This window comes from Heterocephalus glaber, unplaced genomic scaffold (genome assembly GCF_053883595.1).
Source record: "Heterocephalus glaber isolate CG9 unplaced genomic scaffold, H.glaber_assembly_v1.0 deba00001765, whole genome shotgun sequence".
NCBI classification, from domain to species: domain Eukaryota; kingdom Metazoa; phylum Chordata; class Mammalia; order Rodentia; family Bathyergidae; genus Heterocephalus; species Heterocephalus glaber.
In genome coordinates this window covers 1-15,790 of record NW_028258462.1, presented here as the reverse complement: position 1 = coordinate 15,790, position 15,790 = coordinate 1, and the positions used below count along the sequence as shown (strand labels likewise).

At 52.5% G+C, this 15,790-nt stretch overlaps 2 protein-coding genes across 5 annotated transcripts in view; one reads left to right on the top strand and one right to left on the bottom strand.

Moving 5' to 3' along the window:
- LOC101704253 (zinc finger protein 449-like) overlaps positions 1 to 4,634 on the bottom strand; it is a 207,276-nt gene extending 202,642 nt beyond the window's left edge. The window contains exon 1 of the mRNA XM_087202156.1: positions 4,512 to 4,634. The gene's annotated coding sequence lies outside the window, so the exon portion shown is untranslated. The remainder of the gene's footprint in view (positions 1 to 4,511) is intronic.
- Positions 4,280 to 9,895, top strand: LOC147821079 (small integral membrane protein 10-like protein 2A). 4 transcript variants are annotated; one of them, XM_087202157.1, is made up of 3 exons: positions 4,337 to 4,596; positions 4,947 to 5,018; positions 5,918 to 9,895. In XM_087202157.1, exons 1-2 carry the CDS (start codon positions 4,375 to 4,377, stop codon positions 5,013 to 5,015), a joined length of 291 nt encoding a protein of 96 aa, XP_087058283.1. In that variant the 5' UTR covers positions 4,337 to 4,374; the 3' UTR covers positions 5,016 to 5,018; positions 5,918 to 9,895. The 4 variants fall into 4 exon arrangements, 2 of the variants coding, with proteins under 2 accessions (XP_087058284.1, XP_087058283.1); XR_015447693.1 differs by lacking the exon at positions 4,337 to 4,596 and having other exon boundaries at positions 4,759 to 5,018; positions 5,918 to 8,492; positions 8,903 to 9,895; XR_015447692.1 differs by lacking the exon at positions 4,337 to 4,596 and having other exon boundaries at positions 4,759 to 5,018; positions 5,918 to 8,492; positions 8,887 to 9,895.
- The last annotated feature ends 5,895 nt before the right edge of the window (positions 9,896 to 15,790 follow it).

The following is a 15,790-nucleotide window of genomic DNA, read 5'->3' as shown; positions in this document are numbered from 1 at the left end:
AATAAGACTGATAGTTCTTTCTTGATTTCTCTATCTGGATGAATTTGTGAGAAAGGAATATTGAAGCCCCCCTTTAACATTGGATTGTGGCCCAACTCTCCTTTTAAATCTAGTAGTATTTGTTTTGTGAGATTCAGGGTTCTGGTGTTCACTGCATACAGATTTATACTTGTTAAATTTTCTTGCTGACTTGATTCCTTCATCATTATACGTAGGATAGCTTTTTTATTCTTTGATAGTGGAGCTGGAACCCAGGGCCTTTGCACTCAGCTAAATCTCAGCCACGGAGGCAGTGCAGTGGAATGATCGAGGGGTTTCTGACCCTCTGAGCACTACAAGCGCAGAAACCTGTGTTTCTCACCCCGGGGGATCCAAGGGAGATGCAGTGCACTGTTCTCCAAAGCCAGGCAGCTGTGCAGTCTGCAGCTCTCATTGGTTTAGGCCGTGTGTCTGCGAGGTGCTGGCTTGATGTGGAGCTGAGGCTCTCTCTGTTACTTTTTCCCCACAGAGGGGTGAATCACCCTCCCCAAGCATGATGTCACATGACAGGTGCTGGGACGCTGTGTTTCCCTTGATATGCTACATGCTTCCTCTCTGCGTTTCCCCAGGTCTCCATCTCTCTGCTGTTGGACTCCAGGGTCCCCTCACAGCCACTCTCCTTCACACGTCACTACACACCTGTTGCTTGGGTTCTGTCCTGTGGAGGACCAAGCAAGTGCTGAGCCCTCTGTTTTACTGTCTTCACAATGCCTTCTAACAGATGGATGGAAACAGAACGGAATGTATTTATACCACAACTGGCTGCAGTCTGACCTCTACCAGGAGGTTTATGATCCAAAAGACAGACAGTAACGAGTGTCTGCCCTCAGATATTGTGGGAAGGATTGTTAAATGGTGCGGCTAGTTGGGAACCTTTCTGGCTGTTCTTCAGGAAGTTAAACATAGACTTTCCACAGGGCCCAGCAATTCCACTGCTAGATCTGTACACAACAGAGAAGAAAACACACAAACGTGTACATGAATATGAATAACATTGTTATTCATAGTAGTTGAAAAGTAGAATCAACTCAAATGCCCATCAGCTGGTTGATGGGTGAATAAAATTTGCTGTACCTATAAAATAGCAATCAACCATAAAAATGGAAACACAGATACATTCTATATGATAAACCTTGACAGTTTTATGCTAAATGAAAAAAGGACATCCCAAAACACTACGTATCGTTCACTGCATTTATATGAAATATCCAAAATAGGCAAATCCAAGCGATGGAAAGTGCATTAGTGAGGAAGGTGTGATGGTGCATGCCTATAATCTCGTCACTGGGAGGCCGAGGTGGGAGAATAGCGAGTTTGAGACCAGCCTAGGCAGCTTAGTGAGACTCTGTAACAAAAACTAAACTGTATTGGCGGTTGCCAGGGACCAGTGGCAGTGGGACATGGAGTTTCATTGGTAAGGAGGACAGGGTTTCTTTTCGTGGTGAGAAAAATGGCCTAAAATTGGATCATTTGAAATTGATCAATGCATGTACATAGCATAGGTGCCAAAATAAAACACTTTAATCTGTATAATCAATAAAAAAGACTGAAAATAAAGTAAGATAGTGGTGATGGACGGTTGACACTTTGTGATAACACTACAAACCACAAAATTGCACATTCTCAAAGGATGGATTTTATGAGCTATGAATTAAATTTCAGTACACTTACTCTTTCAAACAGAAACACTAGTTTGTTCATAAACATTTTATTATCTGATTTTTCTGAAGCTAGAGGTCTAGATAAAAGAAATAAAACCACTATGAGCACTTCATTGTAGATGCCTCATTTTAAGAGAAACATTAATAGAGTATTTCCAGAACAAACTCAGATGATAAAGCAACAGATCTCATGAAGAATAATTCAAAGAAAGGATCGTTGCTAAGAGAACAAATATTTAGAAGTCATGAGTGTTCTTGAACTATCTGAAAATCTACCGTGCTAAAGCATTAATCCTCCAGGGCTTCCCAAAATTTACAGTTTAGACCAATGGATTAAGGGTGCTTTTGTACAACAAAAGGTCCTGTCACTTAATCATCATTGCCCCAACTAGAAATTTATCCTTGGTCAGGGATATCGAGGAGGTAAGTTCTACAGCATGGGGAACATTAAAGTGGATGGAATGAATAATTTTTTCCATTCAAGAATTCAGGGCTTCCAAGTTAAGTTTCTAAAATTTATAGTCATTATACAATCACCTATAGTCCTTGGGGGCAAATGGTTTATAGGAAACATAAAATCATGCTTGAGCAAATCTTTAAAATTATTTAATAAAATTTGAAGTTGAGCTCCTAGTAGACAGGATATGTTTGATTCACGGTTTTGATGGAAATCCACTCATCAGTCTCTCTCTTAGCTGATACTGAGAGTTACATTGAAAGTCATTATTGCTCTTGTAGGACTCGAGTGAGATATTTCATTATTTGTTCTCTGTTTATTGCTTCTGTTTCTTGTTCTTCTGTTCTTGTTTTCTTGCCTTTCTGTGGATTACCTGAATTTTTTGAGAACAGCATTTTGGTTCATCTGTATTTTTCATATATGTTTGTGGAATCTTAGTGCTTACCTTGGTTGTTACAACACACAGTCTATTGACAGCCCCAACCTATCGACACTGACATTTTAAAACACTTCGGGTGGTGTCAAAATATCACTTCTGCGAACTTCTGTCTAACCTCCTTTTTTAAAATTATAAATGTGTTCAATATTTCAGCCACATGTATGGAGCATCACATGACATGAGGTAGTTTTTGCTGCTTCCAGCATCAAACATAATTGTTTACACTCACGAGGAGGAGGATAATGTAATATGTTTACCTCTACCTTCGCACATTTCAGCTTTTCTTTTGATTTCCCGAAGTGCTATTGTCCTTCAATTATCATTTCCTTTATGTTTGGGGGAATAAGTTTAGCCATTACTGAAGGGTGGACTGCTGTTGACAAATCCCCTTCATCTTTTTTTCTGAGGATGTGTTTGTTTCCCTTAATTCCTAAAGGTTGTATTAACAGATGTACTACATCTGTTTGGGGGCATTTGGGAAAAGGGACTCGCCCAAATCCTGCTCTGCACTATTGTATCTCCCACCGTTTTCTTAATGCTTCAATTCTGCCTCTTACGGATTTTTAGATTTTTAAGTCAGAAACGTCGCTTGGACAATGGACCCTGTGTATGTGAACCTGCAGGGTTTCTTAAAACAGTTGCGCCTGATGCCTTAGAGACCTTCAGGGGTGAGGTGAACAGGCACTTCTGGAGGGCCAACTGAGGACAGTCTTTGGTAAAACCGGGATGCGGTCGCGGTGACCGCTTTGAAGTCGCAACCATGAGGAAATGTGAGCATTTCTTCGTTTCATTAAGTAGTCAGAAAAGACGCAGGTTTGGGTTGGGTTTGTTTTACGCGGGTGAACGATGACGCGAAACCGCGAAAAAGCTTTCGAGCAAGTCAAGCAAAAAGGCCCTAAATAAGGGCAAATGAAAGCCAGAACACTTGTGCGGCAAGCAGGGCACACGGTGGATTAAGAGACGTGCTTAGGAAGGGAAATTCCCCGGTAAGGACATATTTGCCACCAGCAGATACGCCAGCAAAGGAGCGCGACGCACGCGTGTGAGAGCGGAGTCACCCGTGCTACCCTCGCTGCACGACGCGAACGAAAGCAAGAGAAAGGCGACTTAAAGCCCAGGGGCTTGGCTGTCTGGCTCTCCTGGGGGAGGACGGGGGAGGCTGCCGGGGCGAGTGGGCGGGTGCTTCTGGAAGATCATCCCGAACGGAATCAGCATGGTGGTCCAGACCAGCCAGCCCTCCGCTCCCACCGCAGCCTAGGACTTCTCCAGAGGGGTCCCTGGCAGCAGCGCCTCCCAAGAGGCCCTGGCCTCAGGCTGTGCCTTGGAGCACGGGAGGAGGCGGGGCAGTACCCCCGGGGAGGGTTCCGAGAGGGGCGAGGCTTCCGCCGCAGGGCCGCCCCGTGGGCGTGGCGGGGAGGGCGTGGCTCCCGTCCAGACAGCCCCGTCCTGGGCGGTGACCACTTGGCGGCTCCCGGAAGGGGGCGGGACCTGATAGGGGCGGGGCCACACGGAGGGCGGTCTCGGCGAGGAGGAGGAGGAGGAGGAGGAGGAGGAGCCGCCGAGCGGGCGGCGGGCCTCGGGTCCCCGGCGGGGAGGAGGGGCGGAGGTGGTGGCCAGGGCAGTGGCCCTAGCCGGGGCGGGGGCGAGGGCGGGGAGCCGGCGGGCCGGCGGGCGGGGCTTCGGGGCGGCTGGGGCGCTCAGGGACTCGGGTCCCGCTGCCTCTAGGCTCGCGCTCCTGCGGGTCGCGAGGTCGGCGGGGCCGGCGGCGGCCGGGGCCCATGGCGGCGTCCGCGGCTCTGTCGGCGGCGGCGGCGGCGGCGGCCCTATTGGGCCTGGCGGTCCGGCTATCGCGCTCCGCGGCGGTGCGCGGCTCCTACAGCGCCTTCTGCAAGGGACTCACGCGCACGCTGCTCACCTTCTTCGACCTGGCCTGGCGGCTGCGCTCCAACTTCCCCTGCTTCTACATGGTGGCCTCGGTGATGTTCAACGTGCGCCTGCAGGTGCGGATCGAGTGAGCGCCGCGGCGGTGGCGGTGGCGGTGGCCGTGGCGGTGGCGGTGGCGTTGGCGGCGGCGGCCGGGCCGGCGGGAGGGAGAGTTGCCCGCCCACCGCGCAGGGCCGGGACGCTGCAGGAAGGACGGCGGGGCCACCCGGGGACACTGGGACGCGGCGGGGGCGGAGGCGACACAGCCCGAAGCCTGGGCCCTAGACCTCCCGGCGGGTGGACGCCCAGGCGACCTCAGCACCCGACCCTGGACTCCGCCCGGGCCCCCCGCGGGGACCCGCGCAACGGGTCCTTGGCAGTGGGCTCGCGAAAAATTTTCGGGTTCAGCCGACCTGTTGCCTCACAGGGGCCAAAAGGGGTAAGAAGGAAGCAGGAATTCGGCGGCAGCAGCTTGACTTTCAGGGCCCTGCACTGAAAGGTAGGAGGCTACAGGTTGGGGGGGGGGTGCCTTGACCTCTAGATGTTGAGGCCCCTTGGTGATTTGGGAGAAATGGGGACGACAGCCAGGGAGAGCAGCCCAAAAAGCTACCCAGCTCAGCTAGGAAAAGGAAAGGCAGACATGGGCAGGTGCTGCCCTGCTCCACGGTGGGCATCCCAGCGGGTCACGCCATCACCAGCACATGGACAAGAGCCCCCTTCTGCTGTCCCCCAGTCCCTGCCCCGCCTACTCGGGTAAGGATGATGTCACCTGAACCCTGGGAAATAAGGAAGAATGGACCAGAGAAGCCCGGGGAAGGCACAGGGGAGAGCAGATCCAGCCACCCTTCCCCTGCGTCAGTCTCAGGCCAACAGACAGAGAACTACTCCTTCTCTTCTCATCCAGACCCCGGGTCTGCCTGCTTCTCAGTCCTCAGATCCCTGGACCTCACTACCACCCTCCACAGCCCTTCCCCAAACTGCCTCCTGCCTTGCATTTGGGGACGGGGCACTGGCCTCTGTCTGCTCCTGTTGTAGCCCTTGCACCCGAGCCACATCTGAGGACATTTGGAAAGCTTGCAGCTAGGGAAGAGTGGGAAAGGTGTTCTGGCCTGTCCCTTCCCCGGCCTTGCTCATTGGCCCTGTCAGCCCAGGCTCCCTGCAGGGTCTTCCTCTGCCTTCCCAGGAACACAAGCCCACCCTCTAGCCATGGACGGCCCAGGAGCCCACTGTGTGCCCAAGGGATTTGAGAAAGTGGGAGGAGCCCTCTGAGCAGGCTGCAGTGCTCAGACAGGCCAGGAGGGCAGCTGAAGAAGAGGGTTGCGGAGGATGCGGAAAGGAGGACAAGACCCCTCTCGGTGGCTGGGCAGCTCTGAAGCCTCCCTGTTCTTTCTCTTTCAGGCCTTGGTCTTTGTGGATGGTTGCCGCTTCTTCTCTGGCTTTATCAAGAGTCAGGTTCCTGGTCCAGCAGCTGCCTTGGGAGCAGCAGAGTGAAGCGCCTGGCCAGGAGAGGCCCAGGGGGGTGGGGAGGCCCAGGGACCGGGCCTGGCATAGGAAGGAGGCCCATGTTCCCTGGGCACGGAGATCTGCTAAGCAACACTGTGAGGGAGGTGGATTCTCCCACCTACCGAGCCTGAAGGGGCTCTGGGAAGGGGATGGGATCGGAGCTTGGCACACACAGGAGGGGATGAAGCTGACTTGGCCACTGCACTGGAGCTTGATTACCTTCTGCAGGCTTCTCCCAGACCTGGCAGCTTAGGGAGGGAGCACAGAGCTGCCGGGACACCTAGGGACATAGGGGCCCAGGGGTAGGGATTCTGGGGGTCTGGCTCTCCTTGAGGAGAGATTGAGGGTCACAGGAAATGTGGAAGAACAGCAAGCTGAGGAGGGCCACAAGAGGCGGGTCCCAGGCCTTGCTGGGGAGCCACGTCCTCCCCACCGTCCCCACCTTCCTGAGCTTGTCCAAAGGCTCCTCTGCAGTTGTGTGACACCAGCCTCCTAGTTTGCTGGTGGAGTATGATAGTGGCCATGTGGCTCTGGGGACAGAGGTGACCAGGAGGGTGAAGAGATAAACCTGGGGCTGGGATAGGGCCGAGACCCATGGCATGCCTGCATCTGTCGGTCCCCAGGCTCAGGCCCCCATCCCCAGTATCACGTGGGATAAAGCTCATCCCAACTGATGGGATTGGTCCTGGAGTGAAACCGTGGTCCCCAAACAGCCAGGAGCCACCCAGGGAGCACACTTACCCGGTTCCCACCCTCAGCTTCCCTGGCAGTGGTAGCTCCAGGCCCGTGCTCTGCTCAGTTCCTGGGACTGGAACCTGCGGCAGTCTGGCCCCCCAAGGACAGCGTGGTCCCGCCTCCTACCATCTCCACTCCAAAGCTGCCCATTGCAGCCAAGGTCCTGCATGAAGAACTTGGTCTGCCTCACCCTAAAAACAAAGGCTGGAAGACTGCTGTCACTTGGCCCCTGAGGTTTCCCACAGCCTGAGCCCCATGGCTTCCGTCCTTGTGCCAGATCTCCCCCAAGCGCCAAGTCCTGTTGGTCTCCCTGGTTCCCCCTCCCCTGTCTCCCCGGGACCCCCTCTGGTGAACTTTCAGCCTCTGAGTCCACCCAGGGGTGCTCTCTGGGAGCCACCTGTGAGAGACAGGAGCCACACAGGGCTGGAGAAGAGGGAAGCAGGAGCCAGGGCCTCCTAGGGTCTGCGCCCCAGGTGTGGCCCTCTTCCACCCTGGTCCTACCCTCTGAGTGACCGGATGCCCAGCTCTAGCCCCTTCCTGGGCCAGCATGGAAGGAAAGAGGAAGGCCCTTCACTGAGTGTGTGTACGAATTTGAGTGTGCCCCTGTGCACACATGGGAGCAGCATGTGCCTGTGTCTGCTTGTGAGGGTGGTGGCGGTGGAGCTGAGGAGCAGGAGTAGCCATTCCAGGTGCCCACCCTGCCCTGTGCCAGGGGCTGGCCTGGGCCTTGGAGGCCCTCCGAACAGGCAGGGATGAGTGTGCCGCTTTCGGGCCCGACCCTCAGCGGCCCTGCTGCTGTGGACCCCAGGCCTGCCCGGGGCCCTGGCTTGGCCTGTGGCTGTCTGCATCCAAAGAGATTAGTAAGAGAGGGCAGAGAGCAGGCCTCGGCCTCGTGTTCCTGGCACTGGCCTGGCCTTGAGTGGATGGCAAACTGCTTCCCGCCTCCCCTCTGGCCATGCTTTCTCTCCCCCACAGGGCCCTTGCTGCGTGATGGGGTCTCGATGCACTTTATTTATTTGCAGTCTGTCCTGGATGGTAGAACTTCTCCAAAGGCAGACGTGTCGTGGATGTCTTTGTGTTTCTCTGTGATGCCTTCGGCACTGGCCGGAATTGTCAGTCGGAACCTTTGTCTTGTTTCTGGTGTTGTCACATCTTGTTGTCTCCCCAAGTGAAAAAGAAAGCCCTTGCATTCTGCACACTACACAACTGGCTGGAGGCCTCCTGTTTCTGCTGGGGTTTCTGTGAGGGTGAAGGCCTGGGGGAGGGGCAGTCACCAGCTCTGGGGCCAGGAGCAGGGGAGCCTCAGAGGGCCTGGCCCCGCCCAGCAGCCTCCTGCTCAGAAGCCCCAGCCAGGCCTCACTTTTGGGACCACTGCCCCCACCTAGGCCTGCTGCAGCAGAGCCCGGCTCAGGACAGGGCCGTTGGTCCTGTTCCCATCCTTGGTTAAACCTGAAGCAAGTCTGTCGGTCCATTTTAGAGCTGGGTGTTCAAAGTGTTTAGTGCAGCTGAACCTTGAGGGTAAAGGGAAGTGAAACTGACTATCTGCAGGTCACTTTGTGCAGCCTTGAGGCCCCTCTGGAGTGGCAGGTGATGGTTCCCCCCACTGCTTTCCTGGGGACACCTGGAGAGGACCAGCCACCCACCAGGCCATGGACCTGGAAGCCCGCCTCCCTCCCCCAATCTTAGACCCAGACCCTCACTGGCTCCTCAGACAAGCCAGGGAGCCTGGGCTGAGGTGAGCTGGGGGTTTGTGAGAGGGCTGAAAGCTGGGGAGGAGGGCAGGGTAGGAGGCTGGGAGCAGGGATGGAGGTGGGGCAGGGCAGACTCGGTGCAGCGCTGGGGAGGACAGCCCAGCAGGTGCAAGGAAGGCACACAGGGCCCCAGGCGGGAGCGACCCTGGGCACACGGGGTTTGCTCAGACTGAAGTGTTAGGTGCCCTGGTTACATGCAGTTGCCTTCACCAAGGGGTCCCCGAGGTCCGAGCACCCTGACAAGACCCTCCCAGCAGCACTGGTGGGGATGCCATGTGGCATCTGCCACCACAGGAGAGACAGCCCCAGGTTCCTGAGCTTTGCTTCACTCCTCCACATCCCCTTGTCCCGTCCCTGATGGCCTCATCTCCACCGAAGGCATCTCATTGTCCAGCACAGCAAGAAGGAGGGGCTCAGCCCTGGGCCTGGGGCGGAGCCATGGTGACCAGAGAGGACCAGCTCCAGAGGAAGCGGGCAGCCTCGGCCTGCAGTGGCAAAGGAACACACCGGCGGGAGACCCTGAACCCAGCTCTGTCACTTACTTCTGCGTTAGCCCTGCACGCCACACACAACCCCATGCCATTAGGGAAGGCCTTTGGGGTGCTCCTGGGAGTTCAGTGGGATGAAATCTGTCACCATTTGTCACCAGGCCTCACCTGGGGCAGCCTTGATAAAGTGGGAAAGACCCGAGTGGCGGGAACTCACCTCCTGTGAGGGTGTGGTGTCGCCACCCACTCTGTCGGGCTCCTTGCACTGCTACTGGCAGTGGAACCCCACGCTCGCTGCACCCTTGGTCTGCAGCCCAGAGACTCCGAGAGTGGGAGCCCAGTCTGAAAGCCATCCCTGAGCAGAAGCTCTCTTGTGAACTCCTTCCCCTGGAGGGCCAGGCAATTGCGCTGGAAGGAGAGTGCATGCCAAAGGCAGAAGATGATCCTGTTTCCTTCCCCTCTGTCTCTCTCTCTCTCTCTCTCTTCCTCCCTCCCCACACATACAGAGAGAGACTGCATGTTACTATTTTTCTCCATTCAAAGCTACTTAGTGCTCCAGTGTATGAAGAAAGGTAACATCACAGACATTTCCCAAAGTTTCTGGGTTACTTACTGTTTGTTTTTGTTTGTTTGTTTGTTTGGGGAATTTGAGGTTTTTGGTGTCTGGGTTTGGGTTTATGTTTGTTTGATGAATGATGCAGTGACACATGGAAAAGTCGTGATCCTCCATATGCATTCCTAGAAGTGGGCCAAAGGACAGGCATGGTGTGGGACATTTGATCCCATCCCTCATTGTGGTGCCAGGATCCTCTACTCAGTCCAGTGAGGAATGAGTTTCTGAATCTAGAGTGAGAGTTCTCAGTCACAATAGATGTTTAAAATCTTGTTACTGCCTTTCATTGCCTGGAGCTGGGTGCATTTCTGTCACTTTGAGACCTATATAATGTTTAATTTAAGTCACTTCCCTACACATTTTCTTGCTTCATCATCTCCAATTTATTGAGAGCTCAATTCAATCTCCTGGGGCAGAAAACTGGATCCTTTCCCTCTCCTCCCCTTTACCTGGATCTAATCAGGGTTATCGATCTCCCAATTTGACACCTTAAAATCACTTAATTTGGCCTTTTATGGGGCATCCATGATCAGGATGAAACACTTTCCATGCCTATTGACCATTTCTACTTCCCCTTTTAACAATGGGGGAGTACATTTTCTGTCACAAAGGAAAAGATACGTGCCTTTTATCACTGAGTGTTGGGAAATGACTTTGGGTCAGGATGTCAGCTTGGACTCTCTCTGTACCACCCTGACCCATTCCATCCCCACCCACTTTTCTAACCACATGGTAACAATGAATAATGTGTCTTAGAAAGAACAGCCACTCTCACCAGGAAAACATCAGGCCCAGAAGCAGTGGGGATGCAGAGCAGCAAGGGGGACCTGAGGCTCTACCTCCTTGGAGGCTGGGATAGAAAACAGGCCTGAGAAGCCAGGATGCCCAGCAAGCCGAGGTGGCCACGGTTGTGGTAGGAGCCAGAAGGAGGCATTCTGTGTGGATGTAGGAGGCGGAAATATGCTGTCTGCCAAAGACTGGGACCTGGGGTATCTTGACCTGCCTACCTGGGGGCTCCTCAAAAGAAGTGGCCTGCTCAAGCCATGGGGTGAAACAATCTCCTTCAAGTCCCTTCATCCCCAATCTGCCCTGTGCCCAGTGCGTGTCTAGATGCTACGTGACAAAGGACCCAAGTGGTGACTAGAAGTAAATATGTGTGCACACAAAATATACTGCTAGACACATTTCTGTGAAGCTGAAGAACATTCAGGACAAAGTGAGTAACCTAAAGCCCACTAGAGAGGGAAAACAAGCCACCCCAAAATGAATAACAACCAGATTGACAGCTAACATCGTCCCCCACAATGGCTGACAAAAGACAATGCGTCAATAGGGGTTCAGCTACAGGACACAGAAACCACTGTAGCCATTTTACGCAGAAGTTCAATTAGCCCCAGGCCAGGTGCTTGCTAAGTAATTTCAAGCACTGAAAGAGTGAGACTGAGGCTGAGCCTCCAAAACGCCCAGGATTCCACCGCAGAGCTGCCCCACCAAGGGAGAAAGCACTTGTGTCCAGTCCAGGTGTGAGGAAATCAGGAACACCTCGCTGGAGTCTTCTACGCCAAGCCCACAGCCCCATGGCTGGGATGCATGGATCAGAAAGCTCCTGCCACCAGCACAGCCTTGGGCACGTTTGCAGTAGTGACTAGGACAGGAGCCCCGCGGCCATTAAGCAGAGAGGCTGTGGGACTGCGCTGGACAGGAGAACAGAGCAGAGAAGCAGGAAGATGCTCGGCGCTTCTTGTCCATCACGAGTCTCACCCAAGGGCCCCTCACCAGCGGGCTCTAATTGACACTCAGAGCTTCTTACTGGTGGGCAACCGGGAAATGCAGAATTTCAGTTCTCTGACGGTGCAGGGCATTGGAGACTGGGGAAGGCATGGATTCCCAATTCACCATATGCATCACAATGTCTTCAGAGTGTTCAGAAAATTCCTGGGAGCTGAGAATGTGTGCGTGGATGTGAAATCAACACCTCCTGACACATAGCAGGGCTTAGAGATTTACCATCCATCCAGTCTTGCTGGAAGGATTACTAAAAAGTGTGTGAGCCATGAGAACGGCAGGCGCAAAGGAAGACATGGAAGTTAAGAAATAATAGCAAGTAAATACTCATTAAAGGGGTTTAAGAATCTCCACGTGCGTTGATGATTAAGCGGAAAAAGAGAAAGAACAAGAAGGCTTCCGTTTATTGAGAACTTTCTGTCCGTGTTTCAGGTAAGCTCAGTTGTCAGCTGGAATAAGAGGCTGCTGGAGAGGGAATTGGACCATAGGGGCATCGGCAGATTCACCCACTGGTCACCTCGGAATGAGCCGGGAGGAGCTGGGTCACTGGGGCCTGCTTTTCGGGGCTAGTCTCTCTCTGGCGCTCTTCCTCTGCCTTCTGCATCCTGGCCACCAGGAACTGAGCAGCCTTGCTCTGACTACACCCTTCACCACCGTGTATCTGCCTCCGAGGCAGCGCCACCATGGCCTTAAGCCTCTGCAAAACTGAGCCAAATGAAACCTCTTCTGTAATTTCCCAGCAATGGGAAAACGGGCCGACACAGCCAGGTTACTGCTCTGAGCACGCTACATGGACTAATGTAACACTCACGAGGGCTCCACAACAGACACTCACACGTCTCTCTTTTGGGAGATGAGGTGACCAAGGCTCAAAAGGTGAAGTAACTTGCCCAAGGTCACCCGTGCTGGAGGAAGGATATGAGCCTAGGTAGTTTTATTCACAGTTCTGGAGACCCCAAACCGTGGTTCCAGCACCAGCTTCTGGTGGGGGCTCATAGCAGATAGGATCCCATGGCAGGAGCACATGGGACAGAGCGAAGGACTGAGGAAGGGAGAAAGAGAAGAGAGAGGTGGGAGGAGAGCGGTCACAGGTCAGAAAAGGTAGCCAGAGACCAAAGGGGCCAGGCCCTCCCTTATGTAACAATCCACACTCTAGGAACTAATCCACTCCTTCCTGCGAGACCTCACCCACCCTTGAAGCCAGCACTCATCCCTTCAGGGGAGTGGTCATGACCCAGTCACCGCCCACCAGGCCACACCTCCAAAAGGCATCACAACTTTCCATAGCATTGCATTGGGGGTCAAGCTTTCAGCATGTGAACCACAGAGGGAACTCAATACCTGATTCATGGCAAAGCTCTACAGAAGAACACTAGCACCCCGAAATCTTGGGGTGCAAGGTCCTTGTATTTTCATGCATGTATTTCCAATCCAAGGAAACATGATGCTAACAAGGCATGCTACCTCCCACTCCCCAGGCCTAGCGCCAGAATGACATCGGTTAAGGGAGAGCAGTGTGGGCCCTGGATGAGCTGAGATGAGCAAAGGCCATGCCTGCCAAATTCTGGCCAAGACTCAGGGTTGACCTATCCCTAAGGCGAAATGCTCACTGTGCAGCTGTCCTGGACCTGCCCTACCACAGGAAACAGATGCAGAGGTTTGCTACGTACAAAGATGAAGAAACATTATCACCCCCACACTGTGGCAGCCCTGCTGCTGCAGTGACCCCTCAGTCCAAGGCGGACATCTGGCAACAGTGGCCGTGACGGAATCACACCCGAGTGCGCTGACCATGTGCTGTTGCTCTCAGAGAACTCTCTTCCACTTCAGCCACACTGGGGAGTTCGTGGGAGTTGGGGACTCCATGGCCAGGCCATCGCTTCTACCAACTCGGCCTCCTCTGTGATTCCCACAGGGTCTGGCTGTGCTTTGCGTGAACTCTCTCAGGGACTCTGACACGCCACCGCTCCCACCTTGCCCTTTCTCTCTCAGGGGCTCCTGAGCCTCGGGTCAGGAATCCTGGGGGGCAGGGAGCAGTGACAGAACAAGTGACAGCTTAAGCTGTACAAGATGTTCACTCCTACTGTGTTCCTTTATTATGAAGGGGAGAACTCACCCCTGGGTGGTTTCGAGGTCCCACGTGACCTGTAAAACAAACTCAGAACTAAACTAACTGCTTATTGGAGGACCAGGGTGTTTTGGTGAATTATGAATCCCAGAGCTGGAGACGCGCTCCATGCCCCTTCCCAGTGATGCTGAAAGCTTTAAAACAGCTCTTCCCCTAGGAGGCTCTTACCTGGCTAAGAGAAAGCACATAGCTTCATGGAGTATGCTTGTGCGGCTTTGGGACTATCCGTCCGCATGGGCGAAACCTGGCCCATCCTTCAAGGGGCTATCGGTTCACCTGCAGGTGGGCTGCACCTCTCCCACAGAGTGGTTCACGGGAGTCTATAGACACCATGCACACTGGGCTGGGGATTTAGCTCAGTGGTTCTGCTGCCTGCCCTGAAAGCTCAAGGACCCGAGTTCCATCCCTAGTACCAAAAAAAAAAAAAAAAAGGAGTAGCTATCCCATGGATACCACGCACAGCAACGTTTTCTTTTATACAACCAAATGAAGTGTAATATGATGCTAAACAATTTTATTCTGATGGATTGAACGATGAATTAACCACTGGTAGACATTAGTGCTGCTCGGATAATGGATTTATTGAACTTAACAACATTAACTCTGCCCTCGTATATAACAGGTGTTCTTCTAAGTGCTTATCAATGAGTTAATGAAAAAGAATACACCCGATTGTTATGGAGCTTACAGTCTAGCATGGAGAAGAAGGGACATAAGGAACCACTAATTTAATAAACTTGAATAAGTAGGCGGAGAGGAACAATGGCATGGACAAATGAAAATTGGACAGAAAGCATAAGCGGGACCGACACTTGAAGGGTAGGCGATTCTGCCCATTACCATGCTGGCCCCACCACCTCTTAAGCCTTCCAACTCTGCACCTTACTTGAGAGCCTTAACAGGTCCCCGCCAGCATATAGTCTGCTTCTGGACAGGGAAAAGAAGGAATTTAACTGAATGGCAGTGTGTTTTTTTCTTACAATCAAGAGCCAGCTTTAGCATGTTTTTGAATTAATAAGGTCCTTCCCTAGAGTTGGCTCATTCTCCCAAGGGAACTACCTAGTGTGTTTACGAGAAAATTTATATTTAACATATTGTTTAAGCTCACTAAGCAAAGCTTTTCCACTGGACCAGGCAGTTGACTGCCCATAGAAGTAAGGATGAACAGAAAATGAAAGGCTGGGTTATTAACACCTGTGAGCTAGGGTCATAGAAACTGCCCTCCACAAATAGCAGGACTGAGTACTCTCCACTACGACCACGTTGACGACATCATATTCGTTGAGGTACATAACCAGCAGGGAGTTTCAGTGAATCCAAGGTGAAAAAGATTTTGTTGTCTATCACCCCATGTCTTCCATGGACACTAGTAATGCTGACCTGTGAGGGGAAATGATGGAGATGAGTGGGGAAAGCATAGCACATGGTAACCGCCTCTGCACCTCCTCACTCTGGCTGTCACCTGCAGGCCACTCCGCCCCTACCACTTTCCCAGCCTGCCAGAGGCACTGGCAACACCCGGGGTCTCTGTAAACACACGTGTCCCCAGGTCACACTTCACCCCAGTACTATCAGAGTCCGTGGGAATAGGCTCTCCGTCTCAGATGAGAAACCTTGCTCTAGATTTGACCCACCACGGCCATTCACTGTATATCCTACTCATTTTCAGGCTGCACCACCCAAGGCATGGCCCAGCTTTTACTTGGATGCTCACAACCCACCACCCACTGCATTCATTCTTTCCCCCACAGCATTCCTGCAAGCAAATTGTTCTCATAACTGTTCATCTCAGAACATCGTAATACCCAATTAACTACATAATGTGGAAATCAATTATATGCATGTTCAACATTATTGCATATTTATTTCCTTTTAGAAGTCTTCCTTTTAAGAAGTAAATATGCCCCTTTTGGCAAAGAATATATTTTCTTGTTTTCCAACCACACTCAGTAGGATCCCAGACAACAAAGTCAGCCTTAAAGGAACAATTGACAGAAAGTAATGTCAAGTGCAACATGGAAACAAATTACCTCATCCACATGCCTAGAGTTCATGGACTTCACTGAGTATGCCTTGATGTGCGATATGCCTGGCTCTGTGGAATACACAACCTCCAACCAGTCACCCTTGTAAGGCACAAAACCTAAACCAACCATGGAAAAAAGTGAGTGCAATTACCTCATCCCCAAGGTCATGTGTAATTTCACAGCTTCCTCCAATGCTGTAATACCCACATACCTTCTATTGGATATAAGTCCATTTTGTATA